The following is a 23,630-nucleotide window of genomic DNA, read 5'->3' on the forward strand; positions in this document are numbered from 1 at the left end:
GTTGATCATCTGTTCCTAACTGAAGCCTGTTTGTGTTAACGTTATTTTGTTGGTATATTAATAATTCACCAAAACAACTCACATTCAATGGTAAACTATAGTTATATAGAGTAAAAGCTAGTAGTATAGTTAGTTTAAATAGTTGCTACATTACACTTGGCTCTCACTATTGCTAAAAAAGGAAAAAACTCCTAACCACTCGAGAAACTAAACCTATTCCGAAAAAGGAACGAACTTTGGAATAAGAATTAAGTCGACAAATAAAGACCAGCCTTCACTACCCGTTGCAATTCTTTCGGTTAATCCCTCATCAAATTATGTAGGCTAAAGTTTGAAATAATGGCAGTATTCCACTCTACCACTCCCACCGCTCCACAATGTGAGTGTGAATAAAAATATGTGTGTCTGAATCATAGGCAGACAGCTTAATGCTATTGGTTCGCGGAGAGACTTGTACCTGTAAGTGGGAGTGCCCATCGTCAGGATGAAATGTTCCTTCCTCTGATCCAGAGCAGTAGAGTCCGTTGAAGAATTCGATTGGGAATAATTTAATCAACATTCCCAGGACTCCCAGCATGCAGCCTATAACGTCGTGGAGCAAGGAGAGAGTGAGCGACTGGCTCAAAGGTAGGCTATAATTGGCGCTGTTTGTGTTTGGCAGGTGAGTTTAATTCGGTTTTCACACCGGTAGCCGTAAATAGAAGCGCCACGAATCATCTTGGAAGGGGAGGTGGAATGAGGAAGTTAAATTGATAGGTGCCAAGTCTGATTGATCAAGCTGTAATACACAATTAATTGGTATATAATATAAATAGCTTATCCTGATACTTTTGCCTGCAAAATCGTGTAAATGTTTCTTACAAGTCAGAATGTTTTATATAATTAGGTCGACATTTAAACTTACTCTACCGGTTATCTGTGCGGTTTGTCCTTCAAATGCTTGAAATTTGAGACATGATATCCACAGGAAGGTATTTTTTTTACATTACCTTTTTAGAGTCGGAACCATATGCCAGTAGGTATATGGTTCGGTTCGCCACCAAGGTAAAATTCGTTTTATTTTAGAAACTAGGTGTTCTCTCGTCAATAACTATTGAACCAGGCATGCCATAACAATGAACATTTTATTTTCTGAGGATGGGGAGAAATTGACACCTTTGTCAATTCCTTTATTTTTTAAGTCTTAAAAAAAAAAAAAACACAAAAATGTGTAGATTGTTCGCCATCCTCCCCGATTCAGAATGTACCATTTTCATGGCATGCTTGGTTTTTACAGGCTTTAGTGTCAGGCTGTAGGCTATATACCAATTCATTGTGTATTACAGCCCGGATAAATCCGGCTACTAGGCTATGCCATGGCCCCTAATGTCCTCGTGTTTTGAAGCCTACTAAATTGACAATTTGACTAAAGCGTGAGTACAGTATGTCACTTTCTACATGTATTTATTATGTGGAACTATTGGAATGTGCTGTATTTTATATATCTATTTTTTCAAAGCAGCCAAATGGGTCTAAATTACACCAATACTGCAGCCATCATTTTCAGCGAGTAGAAACTAGTCCAGTTACTCAAATGCCTCTGACAGTCAGAAACTTATACAATCTGTTACACACAACAGTTTAAGCTTTAATTTGTAGATCGTTCCACATACTTTTTTAGTTTGCTTATAGGCTGTTTTTGTTCATAAGAGCATATTTTCCACATTCAATGACTTCAAAAGGTCTGCACTGAATTTATACCATTGCAATATGGTAATGATAGCTGAGAAAGAATGGCGCCGGAGGGAATGTCTGCTGTTTTACGGCTCCTAACAAGCTGTGCTATTTTGTGTTTTTTTTTCACATTGTTTGTAGCTTATTTTGTACAAAATTTTGCTGCTACCGTCTCTTATGACCGAAAGAGCTTCTGGATATTCGAACAACGATTACTCACCTCAAACTAGACCAATATTTTTTTCTTTAATGAGTCCATCACGAAGGATATGCTGCTTCTCCGAGACCAGGCCCAAATCCCTGTCATTCGTGTGAAGAAAATACGAAAGTACAAGGGAGCGATAGGGGTGCCTTGTGAGAATTTGTCAGCGAGAGGGAAAAAAACTGTAGACCACATTTACTCCACACACAAAGCTCACCCTCAATTTGGCAAATCTGACCATAATTCTATCTTCCTGCTTACAAGCAAAAACTAAAGCAGGGAGTACCAGTGACTCACTCAATACGGAAGCGGTCAGATTACGCGGAGGCTACGCTACAGGACTGTTATGGTATCACAGACTGGAATATGTTCCCGGGATTCATCCAATGGCATTGAGGAGTATACCACCTCAGTCACCGGCATCGTCAATAAGTGCATCGACGACGTCGTCCCCACAGTGACCGTAAATACATATCCCAACCAGAAGCCATGGATTACAGGCAACATCCGCACCGAGCTAAAGGCTAGCGCTGCCGCTTTCAAGGAGGCGGGACACTAATCCGGATACTTATAAGAAATCCCGCTATGCCCTCAGACGAACCATCAAACAGGCAAAGTGTCAATACAGGGCTAAGATTGAATCATACTACACCGGCTCCGATGCTCGTCGGATGTGGCAGGGCTTGCAAACTATTATGGACAACAAAGGGAAACCCAGCCGCGAGCTGCCCAGTGACGTGAGCCTACCAGAGCAGCTAAATGCCTTTTATGCTCGCTTCGAGGCAAGCAACACTGAAGCATGTATGAGAGCACCAGCTATTCCAGACGACTGTGTAATCACATTTTCTGTAGCCAATGTGAGCAAGACCTTTAAACGGGTCAATATTCATAAGGCTGCGGGGCCAGACAGATTACCAGGACGTGTACTCATAGCATGCATGGACCAACTTGCAAGTGTCTAACACTGACATTTTCAACCTCTCCCTGACTGAGTCTAATACTTACATGTTTCAAGCAGACCACCATAGTCCCTCTGCCCAAGAAAGCGTAGGTAACCTGCCATAAAGTGCTTTGAAAAGCTAGTCATGGCTCACACAAACACCATCATCCCGGGAAACCCTAGACCCACTCCAATTTGCATACCGCCCCAACAGATCCACAGATGATGCAGTCTCAATCGCACTCCACACTGCCCTTTCCCACCTGGACAAAAGGAACACCGATGTGAGAATGCTATTCATTGACTACAGTGCGTTGTTCAACACCATAGTGGACACAAAGCACATCACTAACCTAAGGACCCTGGGACTAAACACCTCCTTCAGCAACTGGATCCTAGACTTCCTGACAGGCCGCCCCCACGCTGTTCCTCAACATGGGGGCCCCTCGGTGTGCGTGCCTTTAAATTATTATTTTTTTGTTTTGAATTTGACCCTTTTTTCTCCCCAATTTCATGGTATCCAATTGTTTAGTAGCTACTATCTTGTCTCATTGCTACAACTCGCGTAAGGGCTCGGGAGAGACGATGGTTGAATGTCATGCGTCCTCCGATACACAACCCAACCAGCCGTACTGCTTCTTAACACAGCGCGCATCCAACCCGGAAGCCAGCCGCACCAATGTGTCGGAGGCTACACCGTGCGCCTGGCAACCTTGGCTAGCGCGCGCTGCGCCCGGCCCGCCACAGGAGTCGCTGGTGCGCGATGAGACAAGGAGATCCCCACCGACCAATCCCTCCCTAACCCAGACGACGCTAGGCCAATTGTGCGTCGCCCCACGGACCTCCCGGTCGCGGCCGGTTACGACAGAGCCTGGGCGCGAACCCAGGGACTCTGATGGCACAGCTGGCGCTGCAGTACAGCGCCCTTAACCACTGCGCCACCCGGGAGGCCCGGTGTGCGTGCTTAGTCCACTCCTGTACTCCCTTTTCACCCACGACTGCGTTGCCAAGCACGACTTCAACACCATCATTAAGTTTGCTGACGACACAACAGTGGTAGGCTTGATCACCGACAACGAGACAGCCTATAGGGAGGAGGTCAGTGACCTGGCCGGGTGGTGCCAGGGCAACAACCTCTCCCTCAACGTGAGCAATACAAAGGGGATGATTTGTGGACTACAGGAAAAGGAGTTCCGAACAGGTCCCCTTTAACATCGATGGGGCTGTAGTGGAGTAAGTCAAGAGTTCCATGTTCCTTGGTGTCCACATCACCAACAAACTATCATGGTCCAAACACACAAAGATAGTCGTGAAGAGGGCACGACAATGCCTTTTCCCCCTCAGGAGACAATATTTGCCATTGGTCCCCAGATCCTCAAAAGGTTCTACAGCTGCACCATCGAGAGCATCCATACCAGTTGCATCACCGCCTGGTATGGCAACTGCTCTGCATCTAACCAAGGTGCAACAGAGGGTAGTGCGTAAGGCCCAGTACATCACTGGGGCGAAGCTTCCTGCCATCCAGGACCTATATACTAGGCCGTGTCAAAGGAAGGCCTAAATAATTGTCAGAGACTCCAGTCACCCAAGTCATAGACTGTTCTCTCTGCTACCGCACGGCAAGCGGTACCGGAGCACCAAGTCTAGGTCCAAGAGGCTCATTAACAGCTTCTGGAAACAGAAGATACTCTGCAGGACGGAATCCATCCCAATCATCTTGGCTCCTGGACCCTGTCTACGCATTTCAAGGCAACGTTGAAACAATGACTTATCAATGACCCAAGACCAGCTACACTAATCCCTACCATTGTGACAATAAGTCGTCATAATGCTTCATTACATGTACATTAGCACAGGGGCTTTGATAGACACAATGTAAGTAACTTAATGTATTTCCCCCTAATTGCCCTGAATACCTTTGTTAATCCTACAGCTATTGGATGCAGTAATCATGAACCTATGAACCAGAGTTACACTGTTAGCACTGAGATGGTGTGCCCTAGTAGGAAGACCACTTAGTTCAGGGTCTACTTCTGATAAGCTTCCCAGTAAAGCATTAAAAATAATTAAGCAACCCAGAAAAGTGCTAAAAAATAGCCCATATTAACATATGCAGCCTGAGAAACAAGGTCCATGAAGTCAATAACTTGCTTATAACAGATGACATTACTAGAAAGTGTGTGCCCTCAGGCCTGGAGGGAAGCTAAAGTCATTCTGCTACCCAAGAATAGTAAAGCCCCCTTTACTGGCTCAAATAGCTGACCAATCAGCCTGTTGCCAACCCTTAGTAAACTTCTGGAAAATTGTGTTTGACCAGTTATTATGCCATTTCACAGTAAACAAATTGACAACAGATTTTTAGCACACATACAGGGAAGGACACTCAACAAGCACAACACTTATTGGCTGAGAGAAATTGATGATAAAATTATTGTGGGGGCTGTCTTTGTAGACTTCAGTGCAGCTTTTGAAATGATTGATCACAGTCTGCTGCTGGAAAAACTGTGTTATGGCTTTACACCCCCTGCTATAATGTGGATAAAGAGTTACTTGTCTAACAACAACACACCCCTCATGGACTACAGCAGCGTCAGCCCCCGACAGCTGTGATAGAAATGGTAGGAAGCAGCATTGTAATGTCCTGTACTCGTGCCTCAGGATAGCACAGGGTTTTTGCCCTGGGAACCAATATGTTTCTCACCATAGAGCTGCCGATGATGACAGCTGATGAAATAGCTGAGGATGTCTGGTCGTTCTTGCACCTTGAGTGGTTTAGAAGACCCCTCGTGAACCGATGGTAGGTGGGGCTCGATGGACCCGAGCCAGCCGTAGAATCCATCGTGGCTGATGAAGGGGAAGATCTGAACCCACGGTAGAAGCCACCGGAGAGAGAGCGGGAGACAGAACAGGGGACAAAGTCGCAGGTACCTCTGGATCCAATCTCAAAGCGGAAGTCCTCCGGGATGAAGGTGCCGGAACATCTGGATCCAAGGCAGCAAATCTTTTTCTGTGTCTGACAGGGGTTCCCCAGCAGCTTGTCTAAGTTTGCTACTGTTTCTCTAAGAGTAGCCCATTAAACACAGCTCCTGCAACGTTGAAAACGTTTGTTAGCGACCTCCATTTAAAACTACAGACTAGAAGCTGGGCTTCTGTGATTCTCTTCTCAACAGGAATTTACTAAAATGTTGCTATGAGCTACAATGTATTCGCAAATACAGTATGCACCCCCACCTCCCAAAACAAGAAGAGCCAGTGAAATGGCAAACACACAAGCAACACACCTGAGTCACACACCAGTACGGCAAACGAAAAGAAAGTGGAGAACTTGCTCTGTATGGATCCTGCCTGCGCATACTCAACACGAGCAGGAACTGACCAACCCGCAAGTTGGTGCTGTAGAAACGAGCAGTAAATTGGGAGTCAGTGAGACAAAACACTGGTCAACAAGTTAGTAATTGATATAATAACGAGGCATCCTCTCCTCTGTGATTTGGAAATAATTACAATGCTGTTGCCATGATGATTAACGGTAAAAATACAGATAATGACCATGACAATGCTGTTGTGATGAGATTAACATGATGATCTGGATAAGAAATTAGGATGATGGGTAACACTTTATTTGAGGGTGTATAAGGACTGTTGGTTAAATTAACAACGTAGCCCAGTGCTTGCCTGCTCCTGGGGTCCTAGCCTGATGACTCGCACTACATTTTTCCACTGCACTCTCATTCACTACATACTTTAGTCTGAGACTTCCATCATTGACGTTGTTTGTGGTGATGAGGGGCACAAGTGACGTTCTGGCCCAACCCATCGGTTTCTAGACCAATCAGACGGCCCCGAATATGTTAGCATTCGGTGAAGGGTCAGGGAGGTACTCCGCTCAAGACTCATTGCAGAGAAGAAACAAACGTCCGTGGGCGTGGCGTAACATTTGGTTGCCAGGAGACGGAGGACACAGAAGGATGCATATTTTTGTTTTTGCCCTGTAGGTTTGATGATTAGTTGATAAGTTGAACCAAGTGTGTTCGTGGAAGGACAAAAAGAATAATGTCCACTAAGGTAACTGCACAATTGTCCGAAAATTATAATAAAATAAAAAAATCTGATTATCCGTGTGTGGTCTCTCTCTTACTCTCTCCAGGTCTGGACGCTCCTCTCCAGCAGTACCCCTTCAAAGAGTGGAGGGTGACGGGGTTGGACCTGCTGCAGCTCTCCTCCCAGGACCTGGAGCAGCTGGGCGTTCACAAGATCAGCCACCAGGAGCTCATCCTGGAGGCTGTGGAGAAGCTCTGCTCCCTGGTGAGACCCGGGCTGCTGCTCCCTGGGGGCTGGAGGGCTCATAGATCGATACAAGGCCCAAGGTTTTATTTTATTCATAAAAAAAAAAATCCTGGTTGGAAGATTTCTGGAATAAACAGGGAATCTGAAATACTCCTACCAGGATTTCTGGAAAATGTAGGAATTTTGTGGAAAGTTACAGTCAATGTTGGTTGATAAATAAAATTTGATTTGTCACAACAGGTGTAGACTTTACTGTGAAGTGCTTGCTTACGAGCCCTTCCCAATGATGCAGTTTAAAAGTATAACAAACAATAATGGATTTGTATACAGGGAGTACCAGTACCAGATCAATGTGCAAAGGTACAAGGTATTTGAGGTAGATATGTACATGAAGACAGGGTAAAGTGACTAGACATCAGGATAGACAATAATAAGGTATTTGAGGTAGATATGTACATGAAGGCAGGGTAAAGTGACTAGGCATCAGGATAGACAATAATAAGGTATTTTAGGTAGATATGTACATGAAGGCAGGGTAAAGTGACTAGGCATCAGGATGGGTGAACAGGGAGTACAGGAGAGGACTAAGTACACACCCCTGAGGGGCCCACGTGTTGAGAGTCAACGTGGCGGAGGTTGTTGCCTAACCTCACCACCTTGGGCCGGCCCGTCAGGAAGTCCAGGATCTAGTTGCAGAGGGAGGGGTTCAGTCACAGGGTCCCTAGCTTGAAGGGGACCATGGTCTTGAATGCTGAGCTGTAGTCTTCTCACATAGTTATTTCCCCTCTTGTCCAGGTGAGAGCGGGAAGTGTGAAGTGCATTTGAGATTGTGTAATCTGTGGATCTGTTGGGGCGATATCCGAATTGGAGTTGGTCTAGGGTGTCTGTGTGAAGCTCTTTTTCATTCTCGTTTTGGGCTAAATAAATCAGAGCTGTAGCTGTTTCAGAAACACAGATCTGGGTCTGTACCAGCCTAAATAAGTGACTGCTTCTATTCGAACCTTTTCAAGTACCCCTCTGACATTCACCAACTGCCATTTTACAGTTTACAGCAGAGGGTTGAGTTATTAAATTCAGGATTCATCTGGTGTTTTATTGTTTTCACTTTGCCTGCAGAGAGGCATGGCTAAGTGGTGTGTGTGTGTGTGTGTGTGCGCGCGCACTTCATCTAAAACCAAAGGCTAACACAAAATAAGCTAGTGATCATACTTCTCATATGCAAGTTACTGTGTGGGTAACGTGTGTTGTCACTGGCTAACAGGCTCCTCCTCTTCTCTCCAATTTCCCATGTCTTCCCATTCTCACTCTAAGTTTTCCCTTAAATAAATTGTCTCTGCTCTCCTCCCTCCACCCATTGCCTTTTCCCTCAACACAAACTTTCTGTGGACTCAGTCTCGGGTCACTAATGGACACGTTTTCTGTGTTTCACCGCATCCGAGTTTCAACGTGCTTTTGTTTCCCCTGGGAGGATTAATTTAGTCGAAGGGCCTGTGGGTTTGAGTGGCGTAACCGCGGATGCCAGGCCGGGGCTAAGCCGTTGATCTGCTTGTAATGGTCTGCTTTAAAAAATAACTGAATAACAAGGGGGTTTCTGCCCTTCATGATTTAATGAAGTGGTCTCAGAGTACGAGCGCTGATCTAGGATCAGGTCCCCCCCCCCTGTCCATGTGATGCTATTCATTATGATCTAAAAGGCAAAGCTGATCCTAGATCAGCACTCCTAATTATGACTACAGGCCCTGGTCTTTCCTAGGGTCTGAATGGCCCCAGCAGCATGTAGTGACTAAAGGTCTGATCGGGTGCTGGGTGCTATTAACTGTAATACTGTAATGGTTTATGGTAAGCTCTCCGGAGGGAAATGATATGAACTACAAAGGACTCATATTGAGATTTCTAGCTGCTGTGTGTGTGTGTCTATTGTCCATCTTCGTTTCTGTGTGTGTACTGTCCATCTTTGTGTGTGTGTGTGTGCTGTCCATCTTCGTTTCTGTGTGTGTGTGTACTGTCCATCTTCGTTTCTGTGTGTGTGTGTACTGTCCATCTTCGTTTCTGTGTGTGTGTGTACTGTCCATCTTCGTTTCTGTGTGTGTGTGTACTGTCCATCTTCGTGTGTGTGTGTGTACTGTCCATCTTCGTTTCTGTGTGTGTGTGTACTGTCCATCTTCGTGTGTGTCTGTGTGTGTGTACTGTCCATCTTCGTGTGTGTCTGTGTGAGTGTACTGTCCATCTTCGTGTGTGTCTGTGTGTGTGTACTGTCCATCTTCGTGTGTGTCTGTGTGAGTGTACTGTCCATCTTCGTGTGTGAGTGTACTGTCCATCTTCGTGTGTGAGTGTACTGTCCATCTTCGTGTGTGAGTGTACTGTCCATCTTCGTGTGTGAGTGTACTGTCCATCTTCGTGTGTGAGTGTACTGTCCATCTTCGTGTGTGAGTGTACTGTCCATCTTCGTGTGTGTCTGTGTGAGTGTACTGTCCATCTTCGTGTGTGTCTGTGTGAGTGTACTGTCCATCTTCGTGTGTGTCTGTGTGAGTGTACTGTCCATCTTCGTGTGTCTGTGTGAGTGTATGGAGGTTTCATTCTTGTTTTTTATCTCTGGAGTGTACATCCTTGAATGTGTGTCGTCACAGGGCTCCCGAGTGGCACAGTAGTCTAAGACACTGCATCTCAGTGCATCTCAGTGCAAGAGGCGTCACTGCAGTACCTGGTTCGAATCCAGGCTGCATCACATTCGGAGTCCCATAGGGCGGGGCGCACAATTGTCCCAGCGTCGTCCGGGTTTGGCCGTTGTAGGCCGTCATTGTAAATAAGAATTTGTTCTTAACTGTCTTGAATAAATAAAATAGGAACAACTGGTCAGACACTCATAATTACCATCTACTGTATTGAAATATACAAATATCCATGAAACATTAATAAACACTTCATCATGGTTGATTGTTCTCCGTGGGACATGTGACCATGTCCTTAATCACAGAGCTATACAGCACATATGACCATAAGTCTGTGAGGTGGTGGTGTGTGTGCAGACAAATTACCAGCTCCTTGAAAGTGTGAAAAGACACTCAGCATGGACCTGTAATGACTGTCCATTAAAGTATGAGGCCATCTACCGTCTATTCTTCCTCCCCAGATAGTATCTTTCTTGTACGATATATATATACACACACACACACACTAGGGGTGAAATGCTTCACAAAACTTGCTGTGACAATGTCAGCTGCTGTGGAGAATACCCTCTCGCTAGGGACAGAGGTCCCAGACACAGCCAGGTAGCTGTGGAGAATACCCTCTCGCTAAGGACAGAGGTCCCAGGCACAGCCAGGTAGCTGTGGAGAATACCCTCTCGCTAGGAACAGAGGTCCCAGGCACAGGCAGGTAGCTGTGGAGAATACCCTCTCGCTAGGGACAGAGGTCCCAGACACAGGCAGGTAGCTGTGGAGAATACCCTCTCGCTAGGGACAGAGGTCCCAGGCACAGCCAGGTAGCTGTGGAGAATACCCTCTCGCTAGGGACAGAGGTCCCAGACACAGCCAGGTAGCTGTGGAGAATACCCTCTCGCTAGGGACAGAGGTCCCAGACACTGCCAGGTAGCTGTGGAGAATACCCTCTCGCTAGGGACAGAGGTCCCAGACACAGCCAGGTAGCTGTGGAGAATACCCTCTCCCTAGGGACAGAGGTCCCAGACACAGCCAGGTAGCTGTGGAGAATACCCTCTCGCTAGGGACAGAGGTCCCAGACACAGCCAGGTAGCTGTGGAGAATAACCTCTCGCTAGGGACAGAGGTCCCAGACACAGCCAGGTAGCTGTGGAGAATACCCTCTCGCTAGGGACAGAGGTCCCAGACACAGCCAGGTAGCTGTGGAGAATACCCTCTCGCTAGGGACAGAGGTCCCAGACACAGCCAGGTAGCTGTGGAGAATACCCTCTCGCTAGGGACAGAGGTCCCAGACACAGCCAGGTAGCTGTGGAGAATACCCTCTCGCTAGGGACAGAGGTCCCAGACACAGGCAGGTAGCTGTGGAGAATACCCTCTCGCTAGGGACAGAGGTCCCAGACACAGGCAGGTAGCTGTGGAGAATACCCTCTCGCTAGGGACAGAGGTCCCAGACACAGGCAGGTAGCTGTGGAGAATACCCTCTCGCTAGGGACAGAGGTCCCAGACACAGGCAGGTAGCTGTGGAGAATACCCTCCTCTCGCTAGGGACAGAGGTCCCAGACACAGGCAGGTAGCTGTGGAGAATACCCTCTCGCTAGGGACAGAGGTCCCAGGCACAGCCAGGTAGCTGTGGAGAATACCCTCTCGCTAGGGACAGAGGTCCCAGGCACAGCCAGGTAGCTGTGGAGAATACCCTCTCGCTAGGGACAGAGGTCCCAGACACAGCCAGGTAGCTGTGGAGAATATCCTCTCGCCAGGGACAGAGGTCCCAGACACAGCCAGGTAGCTGTGGAGAATACCCTCTCACTAGTGACAGAGGTCCCAGACACAGCCAGGTAGCTGTGGAGAATACCCTCTCACTAGTGACAGAGGTCCCAGACACAGCCAGGTAGCTGTGGAGAATACCCTCTCACTAGTGACAGAGGTCCCAGACACAGCCAGGTAGCTGTGGAGAATACACTCTCACTAGGGACAGAGGTCCCAGACACAGCCAGGTTGCTGTGGAGAATACCCTCTCGCTAGGGACAGAGGTCCCAGGCACAGCCAGGTAGCACCTTGCTAACTCTTTGGTCTTCCACCATGTAAGTGGATCATCATCCAGGGGAATACAGTCCACTTCCCTGTATGAGGTCACCTCCTCCTCTATGACCTTGACCTTTGACTTGGTTCCCTGCTCCTGGGTCGTGAACAACTCCCCAAAAAGCTCAGCCATGGCATGCTTCTTTTCTGGAGGAGAACACGACAGGGTCGTCTCTGGAGAGGGGTTGGCTCCTGTGGTATCTGTGGCGTGACCCTGCAGAATTAAATTAGATGAAAATAACTCTCTCTGAAGTGGCTTTAAAAATATGATTCGTTGTTAGAAATATATATTAGGCACTATTATTACTTTATAATGAATTGTTAAATCACTCATTAATAAAATAATAAATGTCACATTAACAAAATAAATACAATACCTGTTGTATACTGGTCACAATCTCTGCTGTGAGTTCATTGTAGACTCTCAGACGAGCAGCAACATCCAGGTGCAGCAGAGACTTCACATCCCTTACTGCGGGTTCATCTTCATCAGATGCCACCAATGATTTCAGGATCATTGTTTTTCATAGGCAGGACCATGGAAACTGATGGGATGCTCTCAGTGCATATCTGTGTGACTGTTTTGAGAGGTTTGCACACTTTGATAACTTCCTCTGCTAGTCTCATGTCATTTTTTAGACAAAGTCACCAATATCTTTGACATTGTTCCTCACAGCTTGATCAGTCAGTGTAGAATACACCCCAACTTTCTGCTCAAGGTGTCTCTCCACCATGTCACAGCTTGATCAGTCAGTGTAGAATACACCCCAACTTTCTGCTCAAGGTATCTCTCCACCATGTCACAGCTTGATCAGTCAGTGTAGAATACACCCCAACTTTCTGCTCGAGGTATCTCTCCACCATGTCACAGCTTGATCAGTCAGTGTAGAATACACCCCAACTTTCTGCTCGAGGTATCTCTCCACCATGTCACAGCTTGATCAGTCAGTGTAGAATACACCCCAACTTTCTGCTCGAGGTATCTCTCCACCATGTCACAGCTTGATCAGTCAGTGTAGAATACACCCCAACTTTCTGCTCGAGGTATCTCTCCACCATGTCACAGCTTGATCAGTCAGTGTAGAATACAATACACCCCAACTTTCTGCTCAAGGTATCTCTCCACCATGTCACAGCTTGATCAGTCAGTGTAGAATACACCCCAACTTTCTGCTCGAGGTATCTCTCCACCATGTCACAGCTTGATCAGTCAGTGTAGAATACAATACACCCCAACTTTCTGCTCAAGGTATCTCTCCACCATGTCACAGCTTGATCAGTCAGTGTAGAATACACCCCAACTTTCTGCTCGAGGTATCTCTCCACCATGTCACAGCTTGATCAGTCAGTGTAGAATACACCCCAACTTTCTGCTCGAGGTATCTCTCCACCATGTCACAGCTTGATCAGTCAGTGTAGAATACACCCCAACTTTCTGCTCAAGGTATCTCTCCACCATGTCACAGCTTGATCAGTCAGTGTAGAATACAATACACCCCAACTTTCTGCTCAAGGTATCTCTCCACCATGTCACAGCTTGATCAGTCAGTGTAGAATACACCCCAACTTTCTGCTCGAGGTATCTCTCCACCATGTCACAGCTTGATCAGTCAGTGTAGAATACAATACACCCCAACTTTCTGCTCAAGGTATCTCTCCACCATGTCACAGCTTGATCAGTCAGTGTAGAATACACCCCAACTTTCTGCTCGAGGTATCTCTCCACCATGTCACAGCTTGATCAGTCAGTGTAGAATACACCCCAACTTTCTGCTCGAGGTATCTCTCCACCATGTCACAGCTTGATCAGTCAGTGTAGAATACACCCCAACTTTCTGCTCAAGGTATCTCTCCACCATGTCACAGCTTGATCAGTCAGTGTAGAATACACCCCAACTTTCTGCTCGAGGTATCTCTCCACCATGTCATGGCTTGATCAGTCAGTGTAGAATACACCCCAACTTTCTGCTCAAGGTATCTCTCCACCATGTCATGGCTTGAATTCCATCCAGTCAGGACATCTTGGATTCCTTTTGCACTTCATCTAAAACCAAAGACTAACACAAAAGAAGCTAGTGACCATACTTGTCATATGCAAATTACTGTGTGGGGAATGTTTGTCACTGGCTAACAGCCCTTTTGTCATTTGTATGTACAGTTGAAGTCGGGAGTTTACATACACTTAGGTCGGAGTCATTAAAGCTTGTTTTTCAAACACTCCATACATTTCTTGTTAAGAACTATAGTTTGGCAAGTCGGTTAGGACATCTACATTTTTCCAACAATTCTTTACAGACCGATTAATTCACTCTATCACTATTCCAATTCCACAATTCCAGTTAATTAAAGGTTAAATATAATTTTTTAAAATAGGCTAGCTTACCTATCAAATAGCATTCCCTCAAGATTGGGCTGATTTTCCAAAATATTTAATATTGACATTTCTTGATATGAAACTTTTAAGTAAAATATCTACATTGGTCAGTCCAAAATGACTTTTCAGCTCTGTCATGGAAATATATTTATTTCCTATTACCAAGTCATTTACAGTTTCCATGTCTTTTAGTTTTCCATGAAGACCAATTTTATCGGTGAATTCTGAAAAGGGTTGTGTTTTTAGTGAGTGATATTGTTATTGTAGAATACTTTTCATTTTCTCCCATATTCTTATAGTGTTCTTAACTGTGAAGTTGTTCATGTTCTTAGCTGTATCCTTTGAAAACAGACGTGAAAATATTCTGGGGATGAGCATGCCCATCTTTAATATGTTCCCATTGTTCCTCTTTTTAGTGCATTTAACTATATGTCGCAAGTAAAAGCCCTCGGTGGGTCTGGAAGGTTAACACCACCCTCGGTGGGTCTGGAAGGTTAACACCACCCTCGGTGGGTCTGGAAGGTTAACACCACCCTCGGTGGGTCTGGAAGGTTAACACCACCCTCGGATTTAGGAAGATGTAAAAACAGTCCTGTTTATTCTATCAGTTTTATTTTCCTGTATAAAGTCCTGTTGTGAGCGAGTAGTATATATTTTTTTAAAGAATGTCCTAGTTGTGGTAATTGGTATTACCGCGAATAAATCTAAAAACTTCGGGAGCCATGCCATTCTAAAAAGGTTTATGAACTGGGTGGTTCAAGCCCTGAATTATGATTGGCTGACAGCCGTGGTATACCATGGGTATGACAAAACATGTATTTTTTGCTGTTCTAATTATGTTGGTAACCAGTTTATAATAGCAATAAAGCATCTCAGAGGTTTGTTATATATGGCCATTTATACCATGGCTAAGGGCTGTATCCAGGCACAGCCCTTGGCCATGGTATATTGGTCACATACCACACACCCCTGTGCCTGAATGCTTAATTATTCTACCTGTAAAATGTATGGGAATATTGTTCCATTTAAAAATATCTGCTTTAATATTGTTCAGTAATAGGATGTCAGGTGTTAGTTGTGCAGAGGTGAGAACGGAGTCGGGCGCAGGACACACAATCCCCCTGTCGATGGGGTGGTAGTTGAGTCGCCTTCATTTTACAGAAGGCGAGAGCCAAATCAGCATATTCAGGGGGGGATGTTCATGGTGCAGACCTGGTTTGGACTCTCCACCGTGGTTGCACCTATGGAAACACCTATACACCTCCCTGAACACTGACGTGACCATCCCTTGAGAGCCCTCTGTTGCCACAAAATAGTGGGGACACGTCACTGTTGCTCCAAGCAGAGGAAACTGAAATAAATCAAAACGCGTGTAGTCTTCTGCAGGAAGCCCATACAACCCGCAGCGTACATATTGGACCCAAAATATGCTGGCAAGAACATCCTGTCTGGTGCAGAGATCAAGAAGGCCTATGGTGTCATCACTACCGTGACTCACCACCTTGGCCTGGCTGAGGGCAAGGTTCTTGGCAGTCTGGCAAAGTACACTTCCATGCAAGGGCTTTGGGATGAAGATGCAATATGGCAGTCGTGCCAACAGATCTCATCAGCCACCCGGTGGAAGGGACTTTGTGGATCTGAGGCTCTTTCCCCTGTTGCCTCCATCATACTCCAAATCCCACCAACATCAGTCGCCTCAGAGCGCAACTGGTCCTTGCTTGGGAACACACACACCAAAGCACGCAACAGGCTGACCAATAGTCTCTCTGTACTGACTCTACAGTCTGGACTCTGTCCCTCTGTAATGTCTCTACAGCCTGGACTCTCTGTCTCTCTGTACTGACTCTATAGTCTGGACTCTGACTCTCTGTACTGACTCTACAGCCTGGACTCTGACTCTGTGTACTGACTCTACAGTCTTGTCTCTCTGTACTGACTCTACAGTCTTGTCTCTCTGTACTGACTCTACAGTCTGGACACTCTGACTCTCTGTATTGACTCTACAGTCTGGACTCTCTGACTCTCTGTATTGACTCTACAGTCTGGAATCTGTGTCTATGTCTGTGAGGTGTTTGCCCCTGCCTCACTCTCTGTTTCCCTCCTTGTCTCCCTCCCCAGACATACGGTATGGGAGGGGAGACCCTGCGCAGTCTGACAGAGAACCTGTGCGTGGTGGCCCACTCCCTGATCATGGGCATCCAGATCCGCTGGAGGGTAAACACTTATGATGGGCAGAGCGCCACCAAGCTGCCAGCCAGCGTACTGCAGGTGGTGCTGGAGCTCATCACCTCCGCAAAGGGCCTCTTCTCCCTGCTCAGCAGGTAAAGTACACACACACACACACACTGCAACCTTGTATTACATCAGATTTAGGCATAGTATCATATAGGTAGGGACATTAGACTGTTAGGTCCTGTGACTAGGATTCAGAGTTTCACCCCTGTCTGGGTGTGTATGCAGTAGTCTATGATTTCAATTTATTATAATAATAAGTTATCTGTAATATATTCTCTTAGGCTACAGCTTATTTGTACATTTATTTAACCTTTTATTTAACTAGGCAAGTCAGTTAAGAACAAATGATTATTTACAATGACGGCCTACTCCGGCCAAACCCGGACGATGCTGGGACAATTGTGCGCCGCCCTATGGGACTCCCAATCACGGCCAGATGTGATACAGCCTAGATTCGAACCAGGGACCGTAGTGACACGCATCACGCACCAGGCCTCCTGTGTGCCTCCAGGGTCCAGTACGCCCTGTTCCTGCTCCTCGCACTTGCCCTGAGGAACAATTGGGAGTCTTGCAAGCCGAAGAACACCCTCCCAACCGTGTAGCACGGTGGTGGCATCATCATGTTGTGGGGGGAGGCTTGCAAGCCGAAGAACACGATCCAAACCATGAAGCACGGGGGTAGCAGCATCATGTTGTGGGGGTGCTTTGCTGCAGGAGGGACTGGTGCACTTCACAAAATAGATGGCATCATAAGGTGTGTGGATATGTTGAAGCAACATCTCAAGACATCAAGTTAAAGCTTGGTTGCAAATTGGTCTTCCAAATGGACAATGACCCCAAGCATACTTCCAAAGTTGTGGCAAAATGGCTTAAGGACAAGAAAGTCAAGGTATTGGAGTGGCCATCACAAAGCCCTGACCTCAATCCTATAGAACATTTCTGGGCAGAACTGAAAAAGCGCGTGCGAGGAAGGAGGCCTACAAGCCTGACTCCGTTACACCAGCTCTGTCAGGAGGAATGGGCCAAAATTCACCAAACTTATTGTGGGAAGCTTTTGGAATGCTACCCAAAAAGTTTGACCCAAGTTAAACAATTTTAAAGGCAATGCTACCCAATACTAATTGAGTGTATGTAAACTTTGTGATGTGATGAAAGAAATAAAAGCTGAAATAAATCATTCTCTTTACTATTATTCTGACATTTCACGTTCTTAAAATAAAGTGGTGATCCTAACTGACCTAAGACAGGGAATTTTAGTGGAATTACATTTCAGGAATTGTTAAAAACTGAGTTTAAATGTATTTGGCTGTGTATGTAAACTTCTGACTTCAACTGAATGTGTGTGTGTGTGTGTGTGTGTATATATGTATGTGTATACAGTGGGGCAAAGAAAGTATTTAGTCAGCCACCAATTGTGGAAGTTCTCCCACTTAGAAATGTGAGAGAGGCCTGTAATTTTCATCATAGGTACACTTCAACTATGACAGACAAAATGAGAAAAAAAATCCAGAAAATCACATTGTAGGATTTTTTTATGAATTGATTTGCAAATTATGGTGGAAAATAAGTATTTGCTCAATAACAAAAGGTTATCTCAATACTTTGTCATATACCCTTTGTTGGCAATGACAGAGGTGAAGACGTTTGACAAGGTTTTCACACACTGTTGCTGGTATTTTGGCCCATTCCTCCATGCAGATCTCTTCTAGAGCAGTGATGTTTTGGGGCTGTTGCTGGGCAACACGGACTTTCAACTCCCTCCAAAGATGTTCTATGGGGTTGAGATCTGGAGACTGTCTAGGCCACTCCAGGACCTTGAAATGCTTCTTACGAAGCCACTCCTTTGTTGCCCGGACGGTGTGTTTGGGATCATTGTCATGCTGAAAGACCCAGCCACGTTTCATCTTCAATGCCCTTGCTGATGGATGGAGGATTTCACTCAAAATCTCACGATACATGGCCCCATTCATTCTTTCCTTTACACGGATCAGTCGTCCTGGTCCCTTTGCAGAAAAACAGCCCCAAAGCATGATGTTTCCACCCCCATGCTTCACAGTAGGTATGGTGTTCTTTGGATGCAACTCAGCATTCATTGTCTCCAAACACGACGAGTTGAGGTTTTACCAAAAAGTTATATTTTGGTTTCATCTGACCATATGACATTCTCTCAATCTTCTTCTGGATCATCCAAATGCTCTCTAGCAAACTTCAGACGGGCCTGGACATGTACTGGCTTAAGCAGGGGGACATGTCTGGCACTGCAGGATTTGAGTCCCTGGCGGCGTAGTGTGTTACTGATGGTAGGCTTTGTTACTTTGGTCACAGCTCTATGCAAGTCATTCACTAGGTCACCCCGTGTGGTTCTTGGATTTTTGCTCACTGTTCTTGTGATCATTTTGACCCCACGGGGTGAGATCTTGCGTGATCGAGGGAGATTATCAGTGGTCTTGTATGTCTTCCATTTCCTAATAATTGCTCCCACAGTTGATTTATTCAAACCAAGCTGCTTACCTATTGCAGATTCAGTCTTCCCAGCCTGGTGCAGGTCTACAATTTTGTTTCTGGTGTCCTTTGACAGCTCTTTGGCATGGCCATAGTGGAGTTTGGAGTGTGATATTTTGAGGTTGTGGACAGGTGTCTTTTATACTGATAAGTTCAAACAGGTGCCATTAATACAAGGTAACGAGTGGAGGACAGAGGAGCCTCTTAAAGAAGAAGTTACACGTCTGTGAGAGCCAGAAATCTTGCTTGTTTGTAGGTGACCAAATACTTATTTTCCACCATAATTTGCAAATAAATTCATAAAAAATCCTACAATGTGATTTTCTGGGGTTTTTTCTTCTCAATTTGTCTGTCATAGTTGAAGTGTACCTATGATGAAAATTACAGTCCTCATCTTTTTAAGTGGGAGAACTTGCACAATTGGTGGCTGACTAAATACTTTTTTGCTCCACTGTATATATTGTGCCAACTAGTATAATGTACAAATGACGGTGGGATAAATAAACAGCTCAGTGCATTTACATTGGTGACCTCTTACCCATTCATATCCTAATGTTATGTAGGATTGTTCTCATGGGTTGTGTTCTCATGGGTTGTGTTCTCATGGGTTGTGTTCTCATGGGTTGTGTTCTCATGGGTTGTGTTCTCATGGGTTGTGTTCTCATGGGTTGTGTTTTCCTCCATTATGAATGCATCATTTGAGTCTTTAATGACATTGAAATCTGCACATTTTATTTTATTTCTAGATTCAATAAATGTATCCCTTTCTTCATTGGTCCATCTGTGTGTGTCCAGGTACCAGTTTGCCCAGCTGAGTGGTTACACGTCCAGTAGGAACATCATCACCTACTGTAAAGACCTGGGGACCGCAGTACACAAGGTAGTCTACCTCTCCTACTGTAAATACCTGGGGACTGCAGTACACAAGGTAGTCTACCTCTCCTACTGTAAAGACCTGGGGACTGCTCCTATGTTAAAGACCTGAGTCGTGTTCATTAGGGCACGCAATGGAAAACGTTTTTAAAATGTTTTGAAACGTAATGCAAAAAGGAGTGTTTCTTATTGGACTCTTATTTCTTATGTCCAGGTAGTCCCTCCTTGTTTCAGTCTGTTTTCTTTCATTTGTTACCTATTGAATACAACCCAATGTTCCAGCATGGCTGTTTTCATTCTACAGGCGCTCACTGCTGAATGAATGACTGTCGAGTAACCTGACCAGGAAAAACGCTGGTCCTGATTAACATTGAATGAATGGCCTTGAGGTGAATTAAATCTGAATTAGGTTCCTAGTTGGACCAAACAATACTTAGCAGACACATTTTATCTTTGGAGGAGGCGTACACAAGGCAGGCTGGAGGAACCACCCGTGTTTGTGTTGCTGCATTTCAACAACCACCGAACACCAATGGTGTAAAATACTTAGGTAATAATAATACTTAATACTTGAAAGTACTAAAGTCTTTTTTGAGGGTATCTGTACTTTACTATTTAGATTTTTCACTACTTTTTTACTTCACCACATTCCTGAAGAAAATGATGTACTTTTTACTCCATACATTTTCCCTTGCATCCAAAAGTACTAGTTGCAGTTTGAATGCTTATCAGGACAGGAAGATGGTCCAATTCACTCACTTATCAAAAGAACATCCCTCGTCATGACTACTGCCTCTGATTTGGCGGACTCAATAAATGCATGCTTCGTTTGTAAATGATGTGCCCCTGGCTATCTGTAAATAAATAAAAAATAGAAAATTGCACCGACTGCTTTGTGTAATTCAAGGAATTTGAAATGATTTTTACTTGTGCTTTTACTTTTGATACTTAAGTATATTTAAAACCAAATACTTTTTGACTTTTACTCATTACTGTGTAACTTTCACTTTACTTTTTCTATGAAGTAATCTTTACTTTTTCTATTAAGTAATCTTTACTTTTTCTATTAAGTAATCTTTACTTTTTCTATTAAGTAATCTTTACTTTTACTCAAGTGTGACAATTGTGTACTTTTCCCACCGCTGCCCTACCACAGCACAACAGCAAACTCACTCCTCCTATTGGGCAATGCACAGACCAACCACATGCATTCTTTATCTGACTGCATCAAATCAAATGTATTTATATAGCCCTTCGTACATCAGTTGATTTCTCAAAGTGCTGTACAGAAACCCAGCCTAGAACCCCAAACAGCAAGCAATGCAGATGTAGAAGCACGGTGGCTAGGAAAAACTCCCTAGAAATGCCAAAACCTAGGAAGAAACCTAGAGAGGAACCAGGCTATGAGGGGTGACCAGTCCTCTTCTGGCTGTGCCAGGTGGAGATTATAACAGAACATGGCCAAGCTGTTCAAATGTTCATAAATTACCAGCGTGGTCACCATCCTGAGACCAGGCCGAGTATAGCCCACAAAGATCTCCGCCACGGCACAACCCAAGGGGGGCGCCATCCCAGACAGGAAGATCACGTCAGTGACTCAACCCACTCAAGTGACGCACCCCTCCTAAGGACGGCATGGAAGAGCACCAGTAAGCCAGTGACTCAGCCCCTTTAATAGGGTTAGAGGCAGAGAATCCCAGTGGAGAGAGGGGAACTGGCCAGGCAGAGACAGCAAGGGCGGGTCGTTGCTCCAGTGCCTTTCCGTTCACCTTCACACTCCTGGGCCAGACTACACTCAATCATATGACCCACTGAAGAGATGACTCTTCAGTAAAGACTTAAAGGTTGAGTTTGAGTCTGCATCTCTCACATGGGTAGGCAGACCAATCCATAAAATTGGAGCTCTATAGGAGAAAGCCCTGCCTCCAGCTGTTTGCTTACAAATTCTAGGGACAATTAGGAGGCCTGCGTCTTGTGACTGTAGCGTACGTGTAGGTATGTACGACATGACCAAATCGGAAAGATAGGTAGGAGCAAGCCCATGTAATGCTTTGTAGGTTAGCAGTAAAACCTTGAAATCAGCCCTTGCCTTAACAGGAAGCCAGTGTAGGGAGGCTAGCACTGGAGTAATATGATAATTTTTGGGGGTTCTAGTCAGGATTCTAGCAGCCGTATTTAGCACTAACTGAAGTTGATTTAGTGCTTTATCCGGGTAGCTGGAAAGTAGAGTATTGCCGTAGTCTAACCTAGAAGTGACAAAAGCATGGATGAATTTTTCTGCATCATTTTTGGACAGAAAGTTTCAGATTTTTGCGATGCTACGTAGATGGAAAAAAGCTGTCCTTGAAACAGTCTTGATATGTTCGTCAAAAGAGAGATCGGGGTCCAGAGTAACGCTGAGGTCCTTCACAGTTTTATTTGAGACGACTGTACAACCATCAAGATTAATTGTCAGATTCAACAGAAGATCTCTTTGTTTCTTGGGACCTAGAACAAGCATCTCTGTTTTGTCCAAGTTTAAAAGTAGAACGTTTGCAGCCATCCACTTCCTTATGTCTGAAACACAGGCTTCTAGCGAGGGCAACTTCACCATGTTTCATTGAAATGTACAGCTGTGTGTCATAGCAGTGAAAGTTAACATTATGTTTTCGAATGACATCCCCAAGAGGTAAAATATATAGTGAAAACAATAGTGGTCCTAAAATGGAACCTTGAGGAACAACGAAATTTGCAGTTGATTTGTCAGAGGACAAACCATTCACAGAGACAAACTGATATATTTCCGACAGATAAGATCTAAACCAGGCCAGAACTTGTCCGTGTAGACCAATTTGGGTTTCCAATCTTTCCAAAAGAATGTGGTGATCGATGGTATCAAAAGCAGCACTAAGGTCTAGGAGCACGAGGACAGATGCAGAGCCTCGGTCTGACGCCATTAAAAGGTAATTTACCACCTTCACAAGTGCAGTCTCAGTGCTATGATGGGGTCTAAAACCAGACTGAAGCATTTTGTATACATTGTTTGTCTTCAGGAAGGCAGTGAGTTGCTGTTCAACAGCTTTTTCTAACATTTTTGAGAGGAATGGAAGATTCGATATAGGCCGATAGTTTTTTATATTTTCTGGGTCAAGGTTTGGGTTTTTCAAGAGAGGCTTTATTACTGCCACTTTTAGTAAGTTTGGTACACATCCGGTAGATAGAGAGCCGTTTATTATGTTCAACATAGGAGGGCCAAGCGCAGGAAGCAGCTCTTTCAGTAGTTTAGTTGGAATAGGGTCCAGTATGCAGCTTGAAGGCCATGATTATTTTCATCATTGTGTCAAGAGATGTAGTACTAAAACACTTGAGTGTCTCTCTTGATCCTAGGTCCTGGCAGAGTTGTGCAGACTCAGGACAACTGAGCTTTGGAGGAATATGCAGATTTAAAGAGGAGTCCGTAATTTGCTTTCTAATGATCATGATCTTTTCCTCAAAGAAGTTCATTCATTTATTACTGCTGAAGTGAAAGCCATCCTCACTTGGGGAATGTTGCTTTTTAGTTAGCTTTGCGACAGTATCAAAAAGACATTTCAGATTGTTCTTATTTTCCTCAATTAAGTTGGAAAAATAGGATGATCGAGCAGCAGTGAGGGCTCTTCGATACTGCATGGTACTGTCTTTCCAAGCTAGTCGGAGGACTTCCAGTTTGGTGGGGCGCCATTTCCGTTCCAATTTTCTGGAAGCTTGCTTCAGAGCTCGGGTATTTTCTGTATACCAGGGAGCTAGTTTC

General features: G+C 45.0%; 1 protein-coding gene across 1 annotated transcript in view; it reads left to right on the top strand.

The window, feature by feature from the left end:
* Nucleotides 1-507: 507 nt before the first annotated feature.
* The window catches only part of LOC139375397 (connector enhancer of kinase suppressor of ras 1-like), an 81,843-nt gene continuing 58,720 nt past the window's right edge, over nucleotides 508-23,630 (top strand). The window contains exons 1-4 of the mRNA XM_071117141.1: nucleotides 508-627; nucleotides 7,003-7,160; nucleotides 16,370-16,572; nucleotides 19,784-19,868. Coding sequence (XP_070973242.1) covers nucleotides 576-627; nucleotides 7,003-7,160; nucleotides 16,370-16,572; nucleotides 19,784-19,868 — 498 coding nt within the window. The 5' untranslated portion in view covers nucleotides 508-575. The remainder of the gene's footprint in view (nucleotides 628-7,002; nucleotides 7,161-16,369; nucleotides 16,573-19,783; nucleotides 19,869-23,630) is intronic.

The sequence above is a fragment of the Oncorhynchus clarkii genome, chromosome 19 (assembly GCF_045791955.1).
Source record: "Oncorhynchus clarkii lewisi isolate Uvic-CL-2024 chromosome 19, UVic_Ocla_1.0, whole genome shotgun sequence".
In the NCBI taxonomy this organism is placed as follows: domain Eukaryota; kingdom Metazoa; phylum Chordata; class Actinopteri; order Salmoniformes; family Salmonidae; genus Oncorhynchus; species Oncorhynchus clarkii.